Below are 21,794 nucleotides of genomic sequence, written 5' to 3'. Positions count from 1 at the left end.
ATTATCTGTGTATATGACTGAATCCAGATCTTGGACAAAATTCTCTGGCCATGTGGCTTTTTCCAGTCTTGGGGGTTGAAATACAATGGGGAAAAAATGAAATTTCCTGAGACTCAAAGGCTGGGAAGATGCAGAAACATGCAAGTATCTAATTCTGGGACACCTGGACACTTCCTGATAAACTGAGAATTGGGGATGGGGGTGAGCGAGTTTTAAGTTATGGGACGAAGTTTGCAACCACTTGGAATGTTCCTTAGTTCCTACCCAGACAGATCAGCAAACCAAGCTATATGCAGAGCATCCTAAGCTACGGGACTCTTAAGGGCTTTGTCCTCAGTGAAGTGCAGCAAGGGAATGAAGATGAGGATAGTTCTTTGTACAATGGTCAATCCCAGCACCCACTCTGACTCCTTCCTCCTTGTCCTAAATCCTCATGGCCCCACTCCTCTCCACTCATTCCTAGCTGAGCAATCCTTTTGCCATCCCTGACGGGCACCTTTACCCAACCACAATTGTTACGCTGTCCCACAACCACCTCGTCACAGCCTCTCCATAGTGTAGCTGTGGAATTCTCCCAAGAATTGCCCTCTGCCCCACCACCAGCCCCCAGAACCGCTTTGGGAATTGGGCTACTTGCCCAAAGTGGGGGAGAGGGTGTTCAGCAAATGTAGATGTGGAAGTGAGGGAGGCAGTTTGATAGGAGGACAGAAAAAAAGTGGGATTGTCTGCCTTGTCTCCACCTTAAGCAACAAGTCCCTGCCGTTCCATGGGGTGACAGCACTAGCTGGTCAGGTACAGGGTGGGTGACGGGGACTCCCTTCTGAACTTAGCCTTTTACATTTCTAAAACACACTTTTAATTTGGGCCTCCGGGGCTTAATAAACAACTATAGGTTGCAATGTTGTGAGGCTGGGCTTAGGGTTGAGGCAGTTGGGCTGAGTCTCAGAGGATCTGGGATTGGTTCTGGTTCTTCCACAGACTCCCTGTGTGAACTGGGGCAAGTGATTTAATCTCTGTGTGCCTCAGTTTTCCCTTTGTAAAATGGAGACATGCAAGGGGCGGGGGGAGAAAGTACTCTTGGCTATTCAGACTGTGTGCTCTTTGGGGCAGGGACTCTCTCTCACTAGGGGTATTTCTTCACTGCAGATTTATCCTGGGCTCTGACTCATTTCTTGCGCCTCTGCCCCATCCCATCCCGGCACACATGCCTCTGCCCCAAGGTTAGTGGTGCTTTGAACCCGGGACAGCTAGCATGGCTGGGAGTGTGGCAGGTGCCACATTCACTCCTGCTGGTAACCTGCCCACTGTGCCATGAGGACTCAGGCTAAATTACTCAAGTGCTGATAGTCCTCCAGTGCCTTCCCACAATTTCCCTTGTGGGCCTAGAAGTTCTCCCACAGTTCATTGGAAAAGAATCATAGAGCAACTCATCTTATTCCAGTGCAAAGAACCATGGGATATGCCCCCAAAAGCCCTGGTGACACACACGGGTAAGTGCAGCCCCAGTAACTCAAGCAGGGCTTTGGAGTATGGCTGCTCGCACTAGGGCAGGGGTTCTCAAACTGGGGGTCGGGACCCCTCGGAGGTCACGAGGTTATTACATGGGGGGGTCGTGAGCTGTCAACCTCCACCCCAAGCCCCGCTTTGCCTTCAGCATTTATAATGGTGTTAAATATATAAAAAAGTGTTCTTAATTCATAAGGGGGTCGCACTCAGAGGCTTGCTGTGTAAAAAGAGTAACCAGTAAAAAAGTTTGAGAGACACTGCACTAGGGTGACCAGAGAGCAAGGGTGAAAAATCGGGGTGGTGTAATAGGCTCCTGTATAAGACAAAGCCTTGAATATCAGGACCGTCCCTATAAAATCAGGACGCCTGGTCACCCTAGCTTGCACCCAGCTTAGGCTAACATGGGTGCTCAGATCTTGGTGCTGATCACCCAAGTTACCTCTGCAATGAAGAGTTATCATATGTGTTTTGTACAGCTTCTGGCACAGTGGGGCCCTGATCTCAATTGGGAACCTGTAGGTGCTAGAATGGGGTGGGCAAACTTTTTGGCCCGAGGGCCACATCTGGGTATGGAAATTGTATGGCGGGTCATGAATGCTCATGAAATTGGGGGTTGGAGTGCGGGAGGGCTCCAGCTAGGGGTGCAGGCTGAGGTAGGGCTGGGGATGAGGGGTTGGGGGTGCAGGAGGGTGCTCTGGGCTGGGACCGAGGGGTTTGGAGGGCAGGAGGGGGGATCAGGGCTGGGGCAGGAGGTTGGGGTGCAGGAGAGGGCCGGAGGGCAGGCTCCGGGTGGCACTTACCTCAAGCAGCTCCCAGGAACAGTGGCATATCCCCCCTCTGGCTCCTACCCCAAGGCACAGCCAGGTGGCTCTGCGTGCTGCCCTGTCCGCAGGTGCCGCCTCTGCAGCTCCCATTGACTGTGGTTCCTGGCCAATGGGAGCTGATGGGGTGGCGCTTAGGGCGGGGGCAGCATGCAGAATCCCCTTGCTATCCCTATGCATAGGAGCCAGAGGGGGGGCATGCCTCTGTTTCTGGGAGCTGCGTGGAGTGGGGCAAGCCCCTGATCCCACTCCCCAGCTAGAGCGAGGGAAGCCCCAGACCCCGCTTCTCAGTGGGAGCTCAAGAGCCAGATTAAAACGCTTGGAGGGCCAGATGCAGCCCCCGGGCTGTAGTTTGCCCACCCCTGTGCTAGCCCTACGATTATTTTGATTATGTTGCAGTGTTGTCAACTCTCATGATTTTATTGTGAGTCCTGCAATATGTGTTGTTTTTCCTTAAAGCCCCAACTCCTGGAGACAAGTGATTACTGGAAAATCTCAGTTTTCATTTTGAAAGAGTACGTTTCTAGCCCTAATGGTGCAGAGAAAAGCTTGAAACGTGACCTGGGTGTAACTTAAGAGCTGGAAGGCAAATAAAAAGAATCCAATATTTATAATTTTTTTGAGAAGCTTGTGATTTTTCAGGGCCTGACTCATGATTTTTAAATTCTGAGGGTTGGCTATGCTGCTGCTGTCAGGTGATCAGCCCTCTGTTGCGCATCTGGAGTGGGTGAAAAACAGTTTTCAGAGGGCTTTTAAGTTCTTTTCTAAGCCTGCTGGGACAGCTTGGCAGGGGATAGATCCAAAGGCTGGAATATTTCAGCTACGGCAATTTCCCTACTGCCTGAAGAGAGAACGGGTCTGACCCCACTCGCCTCCTTCACTTGCTTTATCTCAGCAGCTCAGGGATTCCTAGAATGGCTAAAAGAAAAGGAGGACTTGTGGCACCTTAGAGACTAACAAATTTATTTGAGCATAAGCTTCCGTGAGCTACAGCTCACTTCATTTGATTCATCCGATGAAGTGAGCTGTAGCTCACGAAAGCTTATGCTCAAATAAATTTGTTAGTCTCTAAGGTGCCACAAGTACTCCTTTTCTTTTTACGGATACAGACGAACACGGCTGCTACTCTGAAACCTAGAATGGCTAGTCTCTGATGGCTGGGCTCCTGATAAAGTACCAGAGTTTAAAGCGGACGTGAATATACTGTATGTGGTGTAATTGTAGCTGTGTCCATCCCAGGATATTAGAGGACAAGTTGGGTGAGGTAACATCTTTTATTGACCCAGCTTCTGTTGGTGAGAGACACAAACTTTCAAGCCACAAAGAGCTCTTCTTCAGACCTGGGAAAGGTACCCTGAGCATCACCCCTAAATACAAGGTGGAACAGATTGTTTAGCATAAGTAGTTAGCACACATTCTAAGGGACTGTTCAAGGCAGAGTAGCCTATTAACACCTCTGCAGACATAGGACAAAAAGAGAGGGTTAGTGGCTTACAGATTGTTGTAATAAGCCATAAATCCAGTGTCTCATTCAGTCCATGCACTTAACCACCCTTTTTATACTATGACTGCAGAGATATTAATGGGCCACTCTATCTTGATTGGTCCCTTAGAATGTGTGCTAACTACTTATGCTAAACAATCTGTTCCACCTTGTATTTAGCTTTGATGCTCGGAGTACTTTCCCCAGACCTAAAAAGAGCTCTGTGTGACTCGAAAGTTTGTGGCCAGGTCTGCCCTACAAAATTATGTTGACCTAAGTTACATCGGCATACAGCTGTTGCAGTTATTCCATCGCTACGCTCCTTGTGTTGGCAGTGCGCATCCTCACCAGAATTGCTTGTATCGATGCAGAATGCACCTACAGTGGGTAGGTATCCCACTGTGCAACTCACCACCATCCAGCACAGGGTGTTTTGGGACATTTTTGCAATGCCTATTGGGGCCAAAACAAGTCATGCAGGGGTGACTGGGAGCATGGGGTCAACTTCCCATAATGCAGTGTTCTGCATCCCGTAATATTTCACACCTTCTTTTCAAAATCCCCGCAAACTCGCACGTCCTTCCTCTAGCTACCCTCTCTGACAGAAGCATGGAGCCTGCACAGCTCTGCACTCTTGTCATGAACTTTGCAAGCACAGGGTGCATGATCCTCTAATTCTAAATGACATCGAACCCCGGAGTGTCAGACTTCACTGACACGGCGGAATTCTTGCCTAACTGGGACCCTGGTTGTGCTCTGGGATCTGCACTGATGGCCAATTCACTTCACAGAGGGGGTGTAATTCCAGTTGTTGGCTTTAGCCTATACAACCCTAAGTGGTTTGTGTTCTGCCCATCCCTGAGACCTGCCTCTCTCCCAGTACAGTAACACAGCGGTCAAGGTCAACTTAAGTAACCATGCCAACATGCCCGTGATCTCCCTGGGAAGGGGCTGGTGGCAGGTCATTTTCAGACAGGACCCATCCCCACTGCTCTGATAGGGCTGTAGGGCCTTTCTGTTCTGAATTCTGGGGGAGGAGGTATTTGGGAGTGAGTCAAGCTGGGTGAGGAGATGGCATGTGTGGTCAGGTTTGTAAACATTTTCTTTGTCCATGTGCCTTTAGTGATGAACTGGCGCTTGCATGCCAGTGATGAGTGTTGTATGGGAACCCGAACAGAAGGGAGGTGCATTAAAAGTCTACATAGCTATTTGAGAACATGGCTGGTATGTCAGAATGCCTTAGACACCCGTCCCTTCTGCTTGGCTCATGGAGGAACTACACAATCTAAAATAACCGTGATAGAAACGTTCACTGCACATTTCAGCCCCCACAGAAAGGGTCCATTTCAGCTCAGGTTGAGCCGCAGGTGAAAGTTGAATTGTTCTTGCATTATCCAAACAGGTTCCCCTAGACCTAAAATCCGAACCCTCCGGTGGGGCTTCTGTTGGTTGGGGCTTCCTTTCCGTTAAGGGAGATGCTTCCATTTGGTCTCCTTTAGCCACGAGCCATGTAGCTGTTGTCCAGTGGAGAATGACTAACTTGGTCCCACTGAAGTGAACTGTGATTTCCTGACTATTACTGACTGGATTATAAACCCAATTTGGCTCCTCTTAACTTGGGAAGCATTAGGGCCTCCAGCATGTAATTAATGACACTTTCCTCCCAGAGTCAGAGCTGAAGCTGATGTGCTGTAATTAGGAACACACACAGGCTGTGAGAATGATTTGGGCATGAAGTTAATGAACTGTAAGTCCCTGTAACTGCTGAGGAATTTGGGCATGGTGACTTCAGAATTAGCTGGCAGGGGAAGGGTAGGAATGTTTCAGAGAGGACAAGAGAGCTCAGAGGGATCGGGGAGGGGATCCATAAAATATAACCACGAAATAGAATAATAAAGCAATATCATAAAATGAAACCTAATACAACAACTCCCAAGGGATCCCAGAGCCATATTGTCCTCCGCCTCCCGCTTCCCTTCTCCAGTCCCTCCCTGTGCTATTGCAGCTCCTGTTCTCAGCTTAATTGAGACCTTCTTCTTGCAATGAGCTCTCTGTGGGGATCAGGGCACTGGATTGTAAGCTTTTCTAAGCCCATTTCTGCTCTCACTTGTACCAAAGTAATTTAGGAGTAGCCCCTTTGTGTTCAATGGAGGGATGAGTAGCAGCTCTCAGCTCTCTCTCTTGTAGATCATATTCGTGATCCATGGTAATCACAGTACTGAGACTTTCACCTCCAGGGTGCTGGTTCCAGTCTAGCCCAGAGCTGTAGCAACCCAAAAAGATGTGACCTGTGTGAAATGTCAGTCTGACCTTCCTCTTCACCCCAGTCTTAGCAGTTCACCTGCCCTTAGGAGTTGACTGAGGGAAGGGAAGGGTCTCTCCTGAAGCTGGGATTTAGCCAAGGGCTGGTGGGGAAGGGAAGCCTCCTTTAACTGTCTGTGTCAGGGGTGGGACAAGTTGTGTTATCCCACTCCTTAAACTGCAACTGTATGGAGAGGGCAACATGGGCCTGTTGCACTGGAAGCATGTATCTCTGTTCACTCCTTTCCATGTCCCTCCAGCCGTCTGTGACCCTCCATGCCAGAACAAGGGATCCTGCAGCCGACCCCAGCTCTGCATCTGCCGCTCAGGTTTCCAGGGTGCCCAATGTGAAGAGATCGTTCCAGAACGAGCATACCATCCTCCTGGCTCTGTGGCAGCCCTCCAGCCCCCAGCAGGCTCCCTTCCGAAGAGGGCTGGCAGTGCAGAGAGAGAAGGCTCACCCAGAGGGGCCCAGACACCTATCCTGCAGCAACCACGAGCTGGGTAAGTCACCCCAGTTATCAACAGGAACCAGATTCCCTTGACAAATGAAAATTAACCCCAGGGTTTGTGCTGTGCTGGGCCAGGCCCTGCTTCCATTCCAGGCCCCAAGCTCTCATTCCCGAGTCCCAGCCAGTGCCCTAGAGAACAATGCTCTGCTTTGCTATGCAGAAGATCTAGCTTCCTTTCCAAGTCACAGGCTCTTCCTTGGGGCAATTAGAGCTGCAGAGTACTGGTGCAGGGGCGATTGCCCTGAATCCACTCTAAAGCAGAACTAGGTTTGTCTCCATCACCGTCTCCTGGTTCCTGGGAACAGGTGCGACTGTGGGGAAGAGCCTGTGGTGGAGTGTTCACCCCACACTGGTCCAGGAAGGGTTAATGAGACTGAGAAAGAGCCAGATAAGCACATAGGCCACACCTGAGAGGAACTAGGTGGCCTAAGTAGCCACAGACTGAGGAAGAAGCCCAGTGAGAAGGAACAGGCGGGGCTAGTGTAAAGCCAGGAAATTGACAGCAGAAGAAGGGCTGCAGTGAGGGAGCCTCCAGCCACTCTGGTTGTTAATGAGGGAGGGAAGGAAGGAAAGCCAAGGGGGGAGAGCAGAAACCTCAGGAGACTGAGGCCCTGAAGAAGGGATTTATCCAGAAGGGTGGTGGAATGAAAGCCTGAGAGAGGTGGAGTAGGAAAAGGCTCAGGGAAGTGGTAGCAAGGTGGGACATTGCAGACCTTGGCTGCTGATTAGAGGGTCCCTAAGCTGGGCCCGGGTTCCCCTACCAGCCACTGGGGAAGTGGCACAGTCAGAGCAGTGGATTTGCAGCCTGCTTGGGACTGTTCATCCTGTGGGACTTTGATACCCCCATAAGGGGAAAGCACAAAGTGACCTGGCCAGACGGCCAAGCCATGAAGAGAGAGCATCCTGAGTCTAGGGTGACCAGATGAAATGGAGAAAATATCGGGACACATGGGGGAAGCAAAAAAAAAAAAAAGCGGCTGGAGTTGCCAAAGCAAAAAACCACGCCGGAGTGGCCAAAGCCGCAATATCAGGACAAATGGTGTCCTGACCGTGCATCAGTCAGGACATGAGACAAAGACCTAAAAATTGGGACAGTCCCAATTTTATCGGGACATCTGGTCACCCTACCTGAGTCAGAGAGAGAGAGAGAGAGGTGGCAGGGTGTATGAGCGAGCAACAGAAGGGAGCGTCAGACTTGGAAGGAACTAATCTTCAGGGCAGCCAGGAGGAGGCGCTCTCGTGGTGAATGTATCCCAGGACAGAGCCTCCCCAAGGTTTAATAGTGTCGTCCTTTGTCCAGTTCAGTAGCATCTTTAATGGTCTCAGCCAGGAAGACAGGCTGGTGGCTTTTTGTGTGTCCAAGCAACACCCCCAGCTAAGAATATTGGTTAGAGTTGTGCTATTATATGCAGAGAAGAGCACAGGTACTCGGGATAGTATACAAATGTACGCAGGCGTTTCCAAGGTGCCTATCATCATAGATCCTAGGAGCAAAGGGTTGGTGTAACTGTTACACACTTAAATTACACGACTGTATACAGTTCTTATATATTGTAGTGTAATATAGTAGGTGCATGGGCATCTGGTGCAGGATTATTATGCTTAGGTAACTCTGCAGCTTTTGTTTATTTGATACTGTGTCTAAGCGAGACTAACCCTTCTAGATTGAGTACTGTGTGGTAAGGGCTCAAGGTGGTTGTTGTTTCTTTGTTTCTTGTGTGTTAAAAGTAGCTCATTGGCTACAGCCCAGTTCCCTCTAAACCAAGCTGTAATCTACCCCATTGCTCGTATTTTGTAAGTCCCACTGTAAGTGTAGGCTTTTTCTCTTGTAAGCCTTAGGGTGGTCATACACTTCCCAGCTACTTCTGGGAATATTCCAAAAAAGTATCTCTTTGTTGTTTTGTATATTTGCAGAGTGGGGGTACCTCCTAGAGTAACGTAATGGGTGGGAGTTTTGCAGGATCCATATCAGTGTTCTTCTGTAAGTGTTTATGGATGTCTGAGCAAAGTGCTTGGCTTTGTGTCCAACTCCAGAAAGCATGCCTGCATCCTACCTGTGTCCTCTCCAGCGGGTTTGTTTCTGTGGAGGCTGCAAGATGACCCTTTCCCCAGCACTTTGAGGAGAGCATTTCATTCTTGTCACTATTATCGCTTTCATATACGTGCATCTTATACAATTGCAATAGCTGGAGATTCACCTATGGCCAATGCTGACTGCTACCTGCAGCTGGCTCTTCCTCCAGGGTGAGGCGCCCACCATTTCCCTGGGAGATTATTCCACCACCTAATGCATCTCCTTGTTAGGCAATATGAAGTGGTCGTTGCATGTGCCATGGTCTGTACTGATGTTCAGTCCTTCAACCTGGGGTCTTTCACAGAAATCTAGTAAATGACTGATTGCAGGTGACTGCAAAGCTTGTTATGGTGATGCAGCTTCCCAAGGCTGTAAAACTGACTCTAATACTGTCCGGAGCTTCCCAGGCTGGGCCTGTAACCCCAGAGAAGCTGAAGCAAATAAATCAACCGTTGTTTGTTTAGCAAAGCCAAGTTCTGCTTGTGGGGTGTTGCTCATGTCCAGTGAGTCGAGCCATATCCCTCAACAACTGGCTTGCCAGCACCCTTGGTTCAGAGAGAAGATATGGAAAACATCTTAGGAGGGTCAGGAGTGAGGGGCCACTGCTGGTTCCATGTCATAGATATTGTGAGGCAGCTCTGAGATTCAAAACACACAGTCAGCCCCAAAAGTTCCAGCACAAGGTTATTGGTAATGAGGGGAGCTCAAGCAAGAGCAGGGGTTTGTAAACTTTGAAGTCCAATCCTCACTACAGGAAATGCCAGGACACGAAACCAATCTTCAGACCGATTCTCACTGCAGGGTTTCCACTACTCTAAGGTGTATTATTTGTATCTAGTAGTTGTATTACCGTAGTGCCTTGGAACCCCAGTCATGGACCAGGACCCCGGAGTGTTAGGTGCTCTACAAACACAGAACAGAAAGCTGATCCCTTCACCAAAGAGCTTGTGATCTAAATAGGGATGTGGCAACCTTGGGTGCAAGGGTTTTTGAAGTAGTTCTTGACACGTAGGCAGTGAGCCTCTTCTCATGTTGTTCAAAAACTATCTGCACCAAATATGTCCATTCTCACAGGAGGATGGACTGGTTTTAGACCATTTTCTGACCTCTCCTGTCACTAGCTGGCTGGGTTGCTGCTGCACTAACATGCTGGCTGTCAATGTAGGTCTGTAAGGAAAGAGTTTTCAGTTTCAATCTGGTGCTGCCTTGTTAGCAGTGTCCATGGTGTTCAGTGTTGTCTTTTCCTTCTGTGTGGTGAATCCTGCCCCACTGCTGTGGCATACAGGAAGGGCTTTGTGAGGTACCCAAAGGAGAGGTCTCTGCTTACAGGGCAGATTCCCTCACAGGCCCCAGGTGGTGATTATAAATTCTGACTGGCTGTGTTGCAGAGTTGAATAGCGAGTGCCCAGTTATGTCTCTGGGCTGTACTGGGGGGGGATTCCAGCTGTCATCCTAAAACAACTGGCTGGTGTTGAAATGAGGAGAGAAACCTCACTCACCACCGAGCCCATGGAGCTGGCTCTTGCAGCTTTTTGCAGTGTCAGTGCTGGTGCTGCCCATTTCCTTTGCTGGTTACTTCAGTTTGACCTTGGATGTGCTGGAATTGTCTGCTCTGTACTGGTGTCCTGGCCTCGGCTACTCTACCATGGTGACGGCTCCGTCGGGGTTCCCTTCAGGACATGCCCCAAACAGGTACAGAGCTTGATAAGGAGAGATGGCAAATTCCTTTTCATCAGGCCCTTTAGCGAAAGTTAGAGCCCAGTTGCCCCCAAGGGTGGTTATAGGCCTGTCTGAGATGAATGATGCTGACTGCGATCTAACTACGGGGATTAGCCTCACTTGCACATTTGGTCTCAGGTTAATGAGCCTTGGGAAGTTGTTGGAGGAGCCCACGTAACCACAGTCCTGACCCCCAGTTTCTGTGGGCTCCTGTTTTTGTGGTTGACTGCAGTGGCTGATGCCAACAGCTGTCCTGGCAAAGAGCAAGGATGGAGTTGTGGAAACACTGTTTTTTGGGATGGAAACCTGCCCTTCAGCTGCCTGTTCTTATGGACAAGCTCCTAGTGAATGTGCCCAGACTGCTGGTCACCTCACACCTCAAGGTCGTAGCATGGGAAACAGGTGCAGTGATTTCTGGGGACCAGGCCTTAGCATGCGTCCCTATTGAGTGCTCCCTGAGAGAGTCTGGAAATTGTGACCCCAACAGTTCTGAGAATATATTATTTATGTGTATTACCTAGGTGCGCTAGTCGTGGACCAGGACCCCGCTGTCCTTGACCCTGTACAAACATAGCACAAAAAGACAGCCTGCCCCAGAGAGCTCACAAGCTAAATATAAGATGAGAAATGGATACAGACTGAGGAGGTAGAACAAAGACACGAGACCCTGTTGGTCAGCTTGAGAGGCTGTGTACTATCGCAGTTATACCCCCAGCCTCAGTAAGAGGTAACTGTCCTGAACTGAGGGGATTAGAAACCCTTTGACAGACAGACAAAAGGTTTGGTAGATCAGGTGTGTTCTGGGGTAGGGTTTCCATCTGCGACTGGCAACTGTTGGAAACAGGGTGCTGGACTAGATGGACCAATGGGTTGGCCTAGTATGGCAATCCTTGGTACTACTTTGAGTGAGGTAAGGGTCCCAGGAAGATTGGGTCCCAGTGATTGAGGGCAGTGGTATGTCAATGGGTAATCCAAGGAGTGACTCCCGGTGATAGCCATCTGCATCCTTGATTGGAGTCTGATCAATGAGGTAAAGCTGACGTGAGCTGGGCAAAGGCTCAGATGATGTCTTGAAGGCTGAGCCCTTGTTCCCAAAAGCCCCCTGTTGTGAACTGGAGACAGCAATGTTCCTTAGGATAAAGGCCTTTCCCCTCTTCACACTCACTAGCATCAAGTATGTTTGGAGTTAAATTGTAAAATCATCTCCTAATTCCCATCCCTGGGAGAAAATTCTGTCCACATCAGGGGTAATCACATTTACCCACATCTGCTGCAGAGGGGAAGTTGCATATTGGCCTCAACCTTGAGTGTCCTCCAGTATTCCCTAATGGAACCCATCCCTGCCCTGTCAGGACAATCTTCCATGGCTTTCACTGAATCCTTGGCTTCCCCACACTGCTTATTACTGTACTCCCTTTCCCTGGAGGCTAGGGGAGAGTCCATGTTTCTGCATGTCTGGTGTTCCCATACTTGAAGACACATGCTTCTGGGAGAAGGAGGTGGGTTTTGAATTCCTGTGCTGTTTTCAGGATTGGTGGGACCAGAGCCCCCATTACCAAAATTCAGACTGGGAAAGAGTTGGCGCTTTCCATGCCCCTTTATTACACGCCATGTTTGGCAGAGGTTCAAAGCTGGTAGTGGGCTGGAGGCAGCCACAGGGAGCTCGTCCTGTACAGTGTGAGAGCTGGGAGGCATGGGAGTGGCACCCTTTGACATGTTGAGTGCTAGAGAGCAGTATTCTGGGCTTGTCAGTGACTGGGAAGCATTGCCCTTCTGGCCTGGCCTAGTCACAGATCCTCTGTTGGCGCCACACTAGCCTGAATCCCTGCCTAGAGAGAAGGGAGGTCCTGACAGTCCACCAGGCAGGCGGAGCTGCACCTTGGCTCAGAAGGCAAACTAAATGGAAACAGTTCAGTTTTTCTACTTTTGAAGTAAACAAACAGTAATTCTTTGGATAAGAAGAAGCTGCAGGGAATATGACCCCTGCCCCTCCCCCAGGAATGGCCTGCTGCCCTGCAACCACTTGCATGTTAATTCCAGGTCAGTGTGTGAGGAGGAGGCCCCCGTTGCTGGGACCACAGGAAGTTGCTTCTGTGGGAACGCGGTGCATAAATCTGTATCCAGAATCTGTCTGGTGGGCTCCTGCTGCCCAAATGACACATGTGCTGGACTGTGGCTGTATAGCAAGCAAGGAAGGGCTACTGGGACCTGCAGAGCAGTTTCCCAGCAGCCCAGGCATGGGAATAGGAAAGAGCTCTGTTTTAAGGTGCTTAGACACTGCATGGACATCTTGCTGGAGCTGAACTGTGGAGCCTAGAGAGCTGCCTCTGGGAGGACTTTGTTTTGACAAGGTGGTTGTTAGGAGCATGCTTGGTGTTTCAGACCTAGAGGTGTGGAGGAGGACTTATTCGCAACACCCTCACTTCAGTCGCACCTCTTCTTGGCCCTGCCTTCTCCCCAGCACTCACGAGACACCTGAGGGGAAAGAGTGAAGGTTCTGTCTCTACCTGTGCTCTCTGTGTTGGGGTTAGGAATACCAGCTGTAGGGAGCAAAATTTATGGTAGGATCTCGAATGAGGGGAGAAGGGCGAGTACAGCTGGGGTTGGTGATTGGGGAATGTGTATTTTTCTCCCTCTAAACATTAATTGAAATAATCTGTGATTGTTAAATTTCACCATAACAACACAACAAACCTAGAGATGGGTTCCAATTCTGAAGGTGAACAAAGGGCTAGAACACTTATTTGAAAAGAAAACTTAGATTAGGTGGAGGGGAGCCTGCAACAATCTTCAGATTTCTCATGGAAATTACAGACTGTGGCTCAAAGGCAGCCTCTAATAACCAGAAATTTAGAATCCCACCTTGGTAAAAAGAGTCAACTGGTCCAGGACTAGCAGATAAGATGGCTGTCAAGTTTTGAGACCCAGCTGGCTTTAGAAGATGCCACCCCAAAAGAAAATTAGACCTTCTGAAAAAGTAAAATCCTAATTTTTTTCAAAATAACATTTCTAAAACCTTTTGTCCAGTTAACCCTGAATTTACACATTCAGGATTAGAATGGACGCTTTCTTGCAACCTTAACTATGGTGTTGCCACTGCTGAGTGTCCATAACTATTTGTTAAATAATACAGTACACACAGTGCCAACTGAATTTCTTATTTAGCCTTACAAATGGTGTACATATTGTACACACCTTATGCTGTTCTGTTCACTTAAGGCTGTCACTCAGTTTAAGTTAATGAGAAATACTGTTTAGTAACACCAAACTAGCTTCTAAAAATGGGACCTTAACTTGGCCAAAAAGCCACGATACGCAAATGCTTTTCACATGCATGTTCTGCTGAAGGTTTCACACACTGCTAAGTTCAAAACCAAAGCAGGATATTCACAACAGCACACATACCCCAGTAAATTGAGGGTAATATTTAAGGGTAAGTCATAGAGGTCCAAGCCCCACTTTACACCTGTGCGGCATGCTTATGCACAGGGCTTACACAACACAAATGTAGCTACAGTGGACATTTCCTTAATGCAGACAGGCCCTTATTCACAACTTTCTAGGGCACTTTCCTTTAGCAACAATTTTCCCGAGGCAGCTAAGCATTTAAGTTTCTTGATCCAGCGCCATCTGCAAGTGGATATTTGAAACCTTGTTAAAAACATGAAACTAAAAAGCCAATGCCAGTCTAAATGGAATGATGTGAAAAAAGCAATTCTGCTTGGAGCAAAGAGAACTTTGAGTCTCAGATCTCAGCCCCTCTCCGGTTTTGACACAGTTGAAAGCCTTTGGCAAGCAAGCTGGGAAGCCTATAAGAAAAACTAGAGCTGCCCAAGAGACATGTAAATGTCATTTTTCTTACATAAAAATACTGTTTTAAAATCACATGGCATGTAACCCCATTTCGGCACTATAGACAATTGCTTGGCTTTCTAACATTTTAAACCTGTCAGCACTTATGAATTAAACTAAACTGAATTAAGGCCACTTTAATTCTGATTAACAGCATCCACACAGGGATTGAATGGGATTTAACTAACCCACTTCAAATTTATGCCTTTTAATTGATTTGGATTATTTTTTCTGGATGTCCCTGTGTAGACAAGCCCTAATCCACTTTTTCATTCTCATTTTTCTAGCTGAAAGAAAAACTGTCAGATTGTAATTTTAGACTCTGTATTGCAGAGCAGGGTGACACTGGAAATACGGCATGGGTATGCTATGTGAGGCTATATTAACAAATCTGGTTCACAGCATATTTTATATATAGAATATTTGACATATAATCTATAACAACACAGTTTGAATGCATCCAATGAAGTGAGCTGTAGCTCACGAAAGCTTATGCTCAAATAAATTTGTTAGTCTCTAAGATGCCACAAGTACTCCTTTTCTTATTACAGTTTCAATAGTAATTACAGACAAAAAAACTTATATTAAAAGAACATTAAGGCCACAAGGTCAAGCAGTGAAAAGTTAGGAACTGTGGAATGAAGGTTGTCTGTGCTATCTTAATTCAGCCTTCTAGTGTGTATGGCTCACAAACCCCTTTGAGTAAGCTTTGGTAAGGAACAGTCAAAGCAGAGGGGAAGAGAAGGGACTGGGAAGTGGTGAGCAGAGGTAGAGTAGAGAGGGAAAGTAGAAGGAGGGAAGAAAAACTGGATTAATTCACAGTTCATTCTGAGAGACAATATTTCACATAAAATTTCTTTTCAATTTTTCCCTACTGGGCTGTGGGGGTCAAGTGAGGGAGAACAGAAAATACAAAGGTTTCTTTTTTTCCCCTGGAAGTTTCCAGTTTTTTCCCCCTGGACCCTCACATCTCTAGCTACAGTCTTTAATTACATATCCTACTTTTTGGTTAAAAACTTGTTTAATAAAAAAGCTGCTTAAGCCAAATCAAAATGGGAGACTTTTGTTATTCCAAAAGGAGAGTTTCCACACACAGACTTGCACTGAAATAACAAACAGTATGAATTAAAACCAATTTAGTTATTTCGGTGCAAGCTTGTGTGTAGAGCGTGCATGAGGGACCCAGAGGGATTAGAAACATAGGCAGGAAATAAGAGAATGTGATTCCACCTGGAAAAATGTTATCTATTATGTCTGGAGGAAAAAAAATTCCCATAGCCTGAGTCTCAGTGGGAGGGAGAAACCTGGGAAGGAGGAAGACCTGAGAGAGATGGCGGGATGGTAGCAGGCAGCAAATTGAACAGGCAATGACAGTGTCATATGGCTGTATGAAAGGCCAAGCAGCTTTGGGCTTTGTAGTCAGAGGCATAATGTCCTAGAGCCCCCCTGTCTATGCATATGGAATATTGTGTTGAGTTTGGGGCACCTCCTTGCCAGAAAGATACTGGCAATTTGGGAGGAATTCAGAGAGCAATAAAATGAGCAAGGGGCTGGAGGGAGTTATGGGGAAACATCAGTAGCGCAAAAACTGTGTAGCTGAGTTAAGGGATGGCCGTAGGGCATGGGGGGACATACTAAGCATTTGTAAATAGCTGAGGGGAGTAACCACTGAGCACTAGATTGCCCTAGTCCTGGCAGGGGTGCATACTTATTGTCCAACTGCGAAGGGACTTTTACAACTCTTTCTGATGGCTCTGAGCAGGGTGTGAAGGCATGGTGATGAAAACACCTGAGACCTGTCTACCCTGGAGCTAGCACTGCTGGAGCTGCACTGCCTGGAAATTTCATGCCCAGCTGTTGCCAGCACAGATGCAATCCTAGTGCTTGGTTCAGCTCCCTTCACCCTGAGTGATGCTGGTCCCAGCCCTGTGCTCCCTGCTGGTCCCTGAGATAAATATTGAGGGCCTGGTGGGGAAAGGAGCAAGTGCAACTTTGTGATGCGGAATCCTCTCCTTGGAGAAACTGCCCATTCCTTCAGCCAAGGGGCTATCAGGTAGAATGCAAATGGAAATACGGACGTATTCTTGGCCCAGACTCTGACTCTAATCCCTCCACTAATGAGCGACTGGAAGGATGGAGCTGGTGTTGATAACAGAGCAGAATCCCCAGGAGGCTTGTTCCCTGAATCCCAGCAATGCCGAGACTTGGACATCTGAGAAGAACATAGTGTAATTCCCCAGCATGGCCGTAATGGTCCATAAACCAAGGATGGGGCAACAGCACATTAGGGGGAGTAAGAGGAAACCTAATTAAAGCAGAGCTCATGGAGCCAAATGCCAGGTTCCCTCTGAGCTTCAAGCTGCAAATGAAACTCTATTGGGGAATGTCATTTTAAATTAAAACACCCAAGGTCCTCTTCAATCTGTAGCATTTTTAGGAAGATCGGGAGATTCCCCAGCATTTCTACTTTCTAGATTTCTACTTTCCTAGATTCAGGGCAGAAAAGAGGCCACTTCCACCCCACACCCCCCTGTGTTTGTGGAGCAGCAGCCTCTCTCTGCCCCTCCTGCAGTTTGCAAATAGAGAGACCCTCTCAGTCCCAGCTGTGCCCAGCGTAAATGGGGGAGGATGTTACTTATTTCCCTGCCTCCCGAGGGGGTGTGTGGGTGTGGAGATGAATCGGCTGATCTGTTTGTTCAGTGCTTTGAAGCTGGGAAGCCCAATGGTGGGGATGGGTGTTGCTAGTGAACAAGATGCAAATGTGACTAAATGTGCTTGTTTTGTCTCTGTGTGACATGGAGATGAGTGACCCTCTCCCGTGAACCCAACAGGAGCATTTCCTCTGGTTAAGGCCTTGCCTATGCAGCATGTTTTCAGCAGGGCGGGATTGGGTCCCCAGCCCACTGTCATCGGATCCCACTCTGGCAGCCGGGGTCTCTGGATGGATGCTCAGCCTGCTGTGTTTGTTTGCAGAGGGCCTGCACGCATTGGGTTCAGGCGGGCTTTGCTTCCATCATGTCTTTGTACTCAATCTGTTTCCTTTCTCCAGGGCCTGCCAGGTTGGGCCCCTCCTGCATGCTGCGCTGTGAAGTTTCTCATTAGGGCACGTGCTTGCTCAGAACCGTAGTCAGGAGCCATGCCTAGGCGTGGGGAGTTTAAAGTGCTGGCTGCACTGGGAGCCCACATTTGGCTTAGGCCTAGTGATCTTTATGGAATACCAGGGGAGCCCAAGCTTTGCCCATCCAAGAGCTGCGCTGGCATCGTAGCATGAACCAAGGGCCACTCTTAGACCTGGTTTACACAGCTTTTGTACCGGAATAACTATTTCAGATGGGGTGATTTATTTTTATCAGAGTGGTTATATGGGCACAACCTCTTGTGTGGACGCTGTTATATTGGTATAAAGGTGCCTTATGCCAGTATAAATTATTCCCCTTCAGGGATAGCTATACTGGTATAAAACATCTCTCTATCAGTATAACTGTGTCCACACTAGGGGGCTGTACTGCTTTACCTATGCCAGTGTAGCTAAAGCAGTACAGCTTGTGTGTGTAGATAAGTTCATAATATGCATGAAATGAAGCCAACTGGAGCAACTCATTATTAATGAATGCTGCAGCCTATGGGGACAACAGGTTCCAGCATGCAATGCCCCATCTGTAACTGAACAGCCTGGCCTGAGGTCTCTTCCAGCTCCATCTCTGTATTGGAGCTGAGGATGGCTGAGGACTGTGTTGTGAACCCCATCAGCAGCATTTGGACTGCACTTTGCCTGTTGGGTCGAGCAGATTTCAGATGTCCTTGTGTTTTGTCTTCAGGGGGTCACAGTTCTGTCCATCCTGTGGATCAGCCCCAATATCCAGAGAACCAGTTAGAAACAAAGGCAAATCCTTCCTCCTGGCAGCAACAGCTGTGTGCCATGTTCTTGAATCCCCTTCCTGTGCCACCTTCATGCCATGCAAGTGTTGCTCCCCTCCTGAGGAAGCTGGGTTTCTGCTATGGGGTCAGCTCTTTTGCTCACTACTGGAGCAGCCAGCCAGCCAGAGAACAAAGGAAACGTAGGGCTTGTCTACACTACGCAGCTTTTAGAGACAAGGCTGTATCGACACAGCCTTGTCACTAAAAGTCAGCGTGTGTGAATGCTCTTTTGTGGTATTTTTGTCAGCACTTTTGCCTACAAAATACTTCCAGCCCCACGAGCGGCATAAGCTTTGTCGGCATGAGAATGCTCCTGCCGACAAAGCTGCGTTCACACTGCTGCTTGCTTCAGCAAAACTTTCGTCTTTCGCGGGGGGCTTTTTAAAGTACCCCTGAAAAACAAAAGTGTTGGCAACAACTGTGCAGTGTAGACATACCCTTAGTCACAGGCTCTCTTTCTTCCTTCTCAGCCTGTGGAAGAAATAAGTAGATTAGCAGATTTTTGTTTGCTTGTTTATGTTTAGGCTTGGTAGAATTTGATTTTTTTTAAATAATTTCAACAGATAATATGGATGTCTAATTTTTTTTTTCTATTTTATCTATTTAAATTTTCACAGTTGCAGGAAATTATGGGGTGGGGGTCAGACAACAAAGCAGGTCACTCAATAATTATTTAATGACAGTAGATATTGATTTCAAAAAGTAAAAGCTTTGTAACCATTAAAACACAAAATATCAACATCACATGTCAAAATATACAAAGTAAATAGCCTTCCATCAAACCCAATACGTTCTCACACAGCATTTCTCTCACTTTGTCATGGGTCTGCAGCTGTGGGAGGGAGGCCATTTTATTTAGGAGGACATTTGTTGTTGCCTTCTTTGGTGCTTGTAGAGTGGGAGAGCGAGCTAGCTGGTGCCATTGTCAGGCACGAACAGGTCCCAGTGGGCATGGAACATAACGGTACAACTATGTTGAGGTATTTAATGCCTATTTTGCTTCAGTCTTCACTAAAAAGGTTAATGGTGCCAGATACTAAATGCAATTAATATTAACAATAAGGGGAAAGAAAAGCAAAGCAAACCAAAATCAGGAAGGAACACATTAAAGACGATTTAGATAAGTTAGACGTATTCAAATCAGCAGGGCCTGATGAAATTCATATGAGGGTGTTTAAGGAACTAGCTGAAGCAATCTCAAAACCATTAGCAACTATCTTTGAGAACTTCTGGAGGACAGGTGAGGTCCCAGAAGACTAGAGAAGGGGAAACATAGTACCGATCTTTAAAAAGAGGAACAGAGAGGACTGGGGGAATTATAGATCAGTCAGCCTAACTTTGATACCTGGAAAGATATTGGAACAAATTATTAAACAATCAAGTTGTAAGCACCTGGAGGATAACAAGGTGATAAACAATAGCCAACATGGATTTGTCAAAAAGAAATCATGCCAAACCAACCTAATTTACTTCTTTGTCAGGGTTCCTAACCTAATGGATGGAAGCTGTAGATGTGATATATCTTGATTTCAGTAAGACTTTTGACACAGTCCCACATGACATTCTTATAAGCAAACTAGGGAAATGTGGTCCAGATAAAACTACTATAAGGAGGGAGCACAACTGGTTGAAAGATTGTATTCAAAGAGTAGTTATCAATGATTTGCTGTCAGACCCAGTACTGACCTCTGCAGGACCCCACCAGAGATGCCCCACAAGTCTATTTAATATATTTATTAATGACTTGGATGATAGAGTGGAGAGTGTGCTTATGAAATTTGCAGATGACACCAAGCTGAGAGGAGTTGCAAGCACTTTAGAGGGCAGGATTAGAATTCAAAATGATCTTGACAAATTGGAGAATTGGTCTGAATTCAACAAGATTAAATTCAATAAAGACGAGTGCAAAGTACTTCACTTAGGAAGGAAAAATCAAAGCTACAAAAATGGGGAATAACTGGCGAGGTGGTCAGACTGCTTAAAGGGATCTGGGTTACAGTGGATCACAAATTGAATATGAGTCAACAATATAATGCAGTTGTGAAAAAGACTAATATCATTCTGGGGTGCATTAACAGGAGTGTTGTATGTGGGAGGTAATTGTTTTGCTCTCCTTGGCACTGGTGAGGTCTCAGCTGGAGTACAGTGTCCAGTTCTGGGTGCCACACTTTAGGAAAGTTGTACACAAATAGGAGAGAGTCCAGAAGAGAGCAACAAAATAAGAGATTTAGAAACGTTAACCTTTCCTCATAGGTCAAAAAACAACGGAGCATGTTTAGCTTTGAGAAAAGAAGACTGATGGAGAGACCTGATAAGTCTTCAAATATGTTAAGGGCTGTTATAAAGAGGATGGTGATCCATTGTTCTCCATGTCTGCTGGTGGTAGGACAAGAAGTAATGGACTTAATCTGTAACAAGGGACATTTAGGTTAGATATAGGAAAAAACGTTCTATGTATAAGTGTAGTTAAACTCTGGAATAGACTTCCAAGGGAGGTTGTGGAATCCAGTGATGGGGATTCAGAGGTTTTTGAAAACAGGTAGAACAAACCCCTATCAGGGACGGTCTAGGATTAATTGGTCCTGCCACAGTGCAGGGGGCTGGTTTTGATGACTTCTTGAGGTCCCTTTCAGCCCTACGTTTCTATGAGTCTATCTACAGGAGCAGTGTGCCTGTACTTAAGAGTCTCGAAGAGAAGGGAGGCTTAAGTGGTATTGAAGGAATGTGCAGATGAATGCTTGTGCCCCATAAAGTCAGTAAAAGTCTTAATAGAACTCTAGGGCCAGCAGCTGGATCCACTGTTCATACATGGTAATGGCAGCGTCTTAACAAGGTACCAGTTTGCCCCGGTACTGAGAAAAACCATACGCTACAGTTTCCAGAGGTAAAAGACCTGGGATTTTGGTAATGAACCTTGAGCCCATGGGATAGGGTGAGACCTAATAGGCTGAGGTCCCTACCCATCTTTCTACACACTCAGAGCGAGTTGAGTCCTGGGGGGAGGCTGAGGAGCATCTGGCCTCATTTTGCTGCTGCATCCAGATGGATTCAGAGTCTGACAAAGGGGAAGTTTCTGGTCTGTAGGCACTTGAGGCTTTCTAAGCCTAGCAGCCTTCGGTCCCTGTGGATATGGACATTGGTGTGATGAGATCTGTCTGTACTGCTCTGGTTCTTTAGTGGAAAATCAGAGATTGCGAAGCATTACAGAGAGGTAAGTGATTCCCTGGCTCACCCTGTGCAGAGTGGAGCTGGGAGTGTGTCTGGCTGAAGGGATGGGCAGATGGACAGGGCTGATACTGAGGAGGATGTTGATGTTATAAGACAGAGGTGAATCTGCCTGTAGTTCTGGCAGATTGTCAGGAGCTGAGTGTCACTCAGCTGCTGTCCTGGCTCAGAGCTCTTCTCTTGGAGCTGTTTGCACAGACTCTGGCCTGAAGAAGCCAGGATGGAATTACCAGCACGTTAGTGGGGTGTGTCATTAGAAGGCCCTTACTCTGGGGCCCTGTGTGGGGAAGGCCACATGGCCCATCAACCCTCTTGTATGGGGGTCTGTGACCCTTGGCCTCGACAGATCTATCTGAACTGAAGGAGCCAGTTGCGTGCTTGTT

General features: G+C 47.4%; 1 protein-coding gene across 1 annotated transcript in view; it reads left to right on the top strand.

The window, feature by feature from the left end:
- The window catches only part of LTBP2 (latent transforming growth factor beta binding protein 2), a 129,899-nt gene that overhangs the window by 21,069 nt on the left and 87,036 nt on the right, over nucleotides 1-21,794 (top strand). Inside the window, exon 3 of the mRNA XM_077820347.1 lies at nucleotides 6,372-6,615. Within this exon, the coding sequence (XP_077676473.1) occupies nucleotides 6,372-6,615 (244 nt within the window). The remainder of the gene's footprint in view (nucleotides 1-6,371; nucleotides 6,616-21,794) is intronic.

This window comes from Eretmochelys imbricata, chromosome 6 (assembly GCF_965152235.1).
Source record: "Eretmochelys imbricata isolate rEreImb1 chromosome 6, rEreImb1.hap1, whole genome shotgun sequence".
Lineage (NCBI taxonomy): Eukaryota > Metazoa > Chordata > Testudines > Cheloniidae > Eretmochelys > Eretmochelys imbricata.
Note: the sequence above shows the minus strand (reverse complement) of the source record. Positions and strands in the feature narration are given on the sequence as shown.